At 33.5% G+C, this 4,296-nt stretch overlaps 2 protein-coding genes across 2 annotated transcripts in view; both read right to left on the reverse strand.

Moving 5' to 3' along the window:
* Positions 1–66: 66 nt before the first annotated feature.
* LOC110283175 (uncharacterized) lies at positions 67–1,472 on the reverse strand (the record flags this gene model as incomplete). The annotated part of the gene is given in 1 exon segment (XM_043055121.2): positions 67–1,472. A coding segment is annotated over 1 exon segment (1,168 nt), but the record flags the coding sequence as incomplete, so codon positions are not given.
* Positions 1,473–2,838: 1,366 nt separating this feature from the next.
* The window catches only part of LOC139424900 (uncharacterized), a 3,781-nt gene continuing 2,323 nt past the window's right edge, over positions 2,839–4,296 (reverse strand). Inside the window, exon 2 of the mRNA XM_071176987.1 lies at positions 2,839–3,038. Coding sequence (XP_071033088.1) covers positions 2,839–3,038 — 200 coding nt within the window. The remainder of the gene's footprint in view (positions 3,039–4,296) is intronic.

Consider the following 4,296-nt stretch of genomic DNA (forward strand, 5'->3'; position numbering starts at 1 on the left):
ATATATGTTTAAATACATCATTTTCGAAAACAAGTAATACATGATGAACATACTGATATAATAGAATTAGAAGGACAGCCCCTATAAATTTTAAGGAATAAAAAATACCAGTAAATGTAGGCATTGTAAGAAACTGAAAAAAAATCTGTACCGGAGGAATCGCTTTGTACGTAAGATTTTGTATAAGAAGTATTTAATTGAATTAAATTAAGGCTTGGCTCATTTAAACAGAAAGATATTAGTTGACAATGTTTCATATTACTTGAAACCAAACATATCTTTTCATCATAGCACTTTTCTCCGCTTAGAATTGAATATTAAATTCCCTAGGTTCAGTTTCTAAATACAGGCTTTGTGTATGTAACTGTAGAACTTGAAATTCTACAGGTACTGTACCTGCTTGGCAATTGGAAAGAGCTGTTATGTACATTTTACTTAGAATTTGGCAGCTGTAACAACCTTTTGATTTAATATCTTTAGAGGTTATTTTCGGACATATTTCATTGTGTTCTAGTGATATTTTATAGTTTTTAAAATGAAGTTGCACTCTTACTGGTGCCGAAGAAAGTAAGTTCGACTTCAGTACACCTTTTTCAACCGCTAGCAGGTGCATATCTCGTGTAAGAGGAAGAGAATTCTCTTTTGTTGAAATCATGGTTTGCAATCCATCTGGTCGTTTTTCACAACGTAGCGTGCTTTCAAAAAAATTACAGGTAACTATGTCCTTGTCAAAAATAAAATCTTTTGTGTATCTCGTGTTAGCTTGTACTTGCCCAACCATATCTGCGGTTGGATGGTTTTGAGGACTGGACTGTATAAGATATGCATCGGAAGGATCACCTACTCGAAGCACTAGGGAATCTGATAGATGGAGCGGAGGCTGATTGTAAGAACCTAAGATTTCTAGAAATATGCCATCAGAAGTGACGGCGGTTGGCTGTAGTGTGAGGAGTTCCGTGGACATATTCCTGGCTCGTTCCACCGCTATAGTATAGGTGCAATGGTGTCCAATGATTTTGCGGACCTTATAAGAATTCAACAGATCCGGAACAAAGAACAATCTATAAAACAGGCAACCCATTCTGGATAGAATTATGCATCCACTCCCTACACTTGACGGATGACAAGCATTAAAACCTGGGTAGGTGAGGCTTTCGTCGGGGAGCCCTTCAAATTCTTTTCCGGCAACGCAATGCTCTCCCCATGCACATTGATAATTTTGAGGACATGCTAACTGTGAGATGGTACGTTCTTGGACAGGAAACGTGAAGTGTTTACGCTTTGTAGAAAAGCTGCATTGTGATGAAACTAAGCGTAACTTAAGCTGCAGTAGATTACTCTTTCTCGAGTCCTGGAACCAAAGGCAGGCCTCATAATCAAATCCTTTGAGGGTGATTTCGGCGGTAGTGAACATATCGCATTTTCTCACGCCTTCACGTGTGTGACAATTTTGTATATCAGATGTGATGAGTGAACAGTCAGCTAATATCATTGGAAAAATGCATAGTAACACAAGTAACGATGCCTGTGTTGGCAATAGTATATTTTGAAGTTCGAGGTAATTATGGAAGTCATTAAATTGTCTTCTTATCCCTGTTCCAATGACTGCTCCACCCAGCATGAAAAAGCGTCCTTTACATGCTAATTTTAGAAAAATTAAGAGCACTAGGGTAAATAAAACAAGAATAGAATATATGCCATACGCTATATATGATGGCCAACATTGTTGTTCTGCGATAGCTTGCGGGGTGTATAAAAATCAAACTTGGACAATGCGGACTGTATAAAATTTATTTTGCGGGTGCGCTGGTAGCGCTGCGGAGATGCAAAAACCGAGCGTGTATGCTCTTTGGTTGTTTTACAATAACTGACTCTTGGCTGAGAACAATGGCGCCAAGAAGCCAACGGGCGTAGCAACAGACCGGCCCGCGTTGCAATATCCATGATATTCAACTTAATTGTTTAAATTTTAAAAATAACACACACAAATAATTATGACATAACAAGTAAAAAAAATAAAATACATAAAGATTATAAAACACGAGCACAACAATCAACTAACATGAGAGGAATTGAATCCTTAACGAAAGAAACAAAATTTTCATATTAAATCACTACAATGGTTGAAGTTCACTTAGTAGATTACAAATAAATGCAATTAACAATAAATGTGACAAATAAATGCAATTTGTGAATTTTTAAAGCACAACAAAGTTTTTAATTAAAATTATCTTCAATAGGAAAAAAACAAATTTTTGAAATAGGTCTTTTAAGTGGTCCAGATTTGGTATTTACAATTACAACTCGGACCTTTCCATCAGAACCAGGAATACGAGTAGTTTGATGGATTCTTCCCTTCATCCATTTAAAAGGGGGCAAATTGTCCTTCTTAATAATAACCATATCATTTTTCTTCACGTTATCTTTAGAAAAATACCATTTTTTACGTTGTTGTAAATGATTGAGATAATCTACAGACCAACGTTTCCAAATTATTTGTATCATTTTTGATAGTTTACGCCAATGAGACAATCTATTTTCGGTCTCATTGATTAAAATAGGTTCTGCAATGGTATTTATCGGTCGACCTATGAGAAAATAGCCAGGGGTAAGGGGCTCATAATCAGAAACGTCTGAGGACAAAGGGGAAATCGGACGGGAATTTAAAATTCCTTCAATTTGGGAAAGAACGGTAAGAAATTCTTCATAATTAAGTCTAGCATTACCAACAGTTCTTTTCAAGTGATGTTTGAATGACTTAACTCCTGATTCCCATAGACCTCCGAAATTTGGGGCACGAGGGGGCAAAAGTTTCCATGAGATATTTTCTGAGGATAATTAGTTAGCTAAATATTCATTCGGAGATGTTAATAGTGATGCAAGTTTCTTTAACTCTGTATTAGCACCAGTGAAATTAGTAGCATTGTCGCTAAAAATACAAGAGCTTTTCCCTCGTCGAGAAAAGAAGCGTTTCAAACATGCAATGAAAGCTTGGGCAGATAAATCAAAAACAATTTCTAGATGTATGGCTTTAGTAACTAAACAAATAAAAATAGCAACATACACTTTATGTAAATTTCCCTTTCTTTGATTCTTGTATTTAATAAGGAAGGGGCCACAATAATCTACTCCTGTATTGTTAAAAGTTAAATTAGTAGTTACACGTTCAGCGGGCAAGTTTCCCATTAATTGCTCTAAATTAGTAGGTATATGGCGAAAACAAATTAAACAGTCATGAACTGTTTTTCTAGCAATATCTTTTCCACCCATGGGCCAATAAACTTGGCGAATAAAATGCAATAAAGCTTGCGGTCCTGCATGAAGATTTTTTAAATGGTAGTAAGCAAATATCATTTTAGTTAACTTATGCTTTTTGGGAAGCAAAATTTGATGTTTTGAATCATAGTCAATGTTGGCATTTGTCAAACGGCCGCCTACTCTTATTAATCCCTTGTCATCAATAAACAAATTTAAATTTCTCACCTGACCTGTTGTGATACATTTTCAGCAAATCATCACAGCAGACTGTGTGTGTAATCATTTTGCCGAATTTGAAAATTTAATAGACATTAACAAGTCAAGAAATATTTTGTACGATTTCGGAGATTAAAGAATGGATGGATTACAATAATTTCATATTTTATCTCGAGAGAAGATAACATCACCTTACTTTCAAGGAGTATATTCAAGAGATACGTCTACAAGAAAATACATGTGCTATCATGAATTCATCCCAACCACGACCTCACTGGCTAGCATTATTCGTGAATGATAAAAAGAAATTAGTTTTATGACCCCGATGGAAGGCCTCCCGAATTTTACAATATGAATACCTCTTCCTATTCAAATGTACAATAGAATTCCTAAGTTTTTCAATCACGTCCAATGTATGCGGACAATATTGTATTTACTTTTTATTCAAGCGATGTCAAGATTATTCTATCTATATTTTAAGTAATCATTTTCTGATGTTTCAATTTGTAAAGAAACGATATGGTGTAAGATTTGTTTTTAAAAAATGAAAAGAAATTAAACTAAATAATTTGTGTCTTTCTTGTTTCTATTATTAAAATTTATTCAAAATTTCTAGAAAATTTGATATTTCAGAATTTTATTTAAATGGGAAAACTTTCAGTTACAAAATTTTTAAAATGTTTCTACACAAGAAAATTTTTTTTTTATTCATTTAAATTTTCTATTTTTTTTTTTTTTTTTTTTTTTTTTTTTTTTTTTTTTTTTTTTTTTTTTTTTTTTTTTTTTTTTTTTTTTTTTTTTTTTTTTTTTTTTTTTTTTTTT

The sequence above is a fragment of the Parasteatoda tepidariorum genome, unplaced genomic scaffold, assembly GCF_043381705.1.
Source record: "Parasteatoda tepidariorum isolate YZ-2023 unplaced genomic scaffold, CAS_Ptep_4.0 HiC_scaffold_748, whole genome shotgun sequence".
NCBI lineage: Eukaryota > Metazoa > Arthropoda > Arachnida > Araneae > Theridiidae > Parasteatoda > Parasteatoda tepidariorum.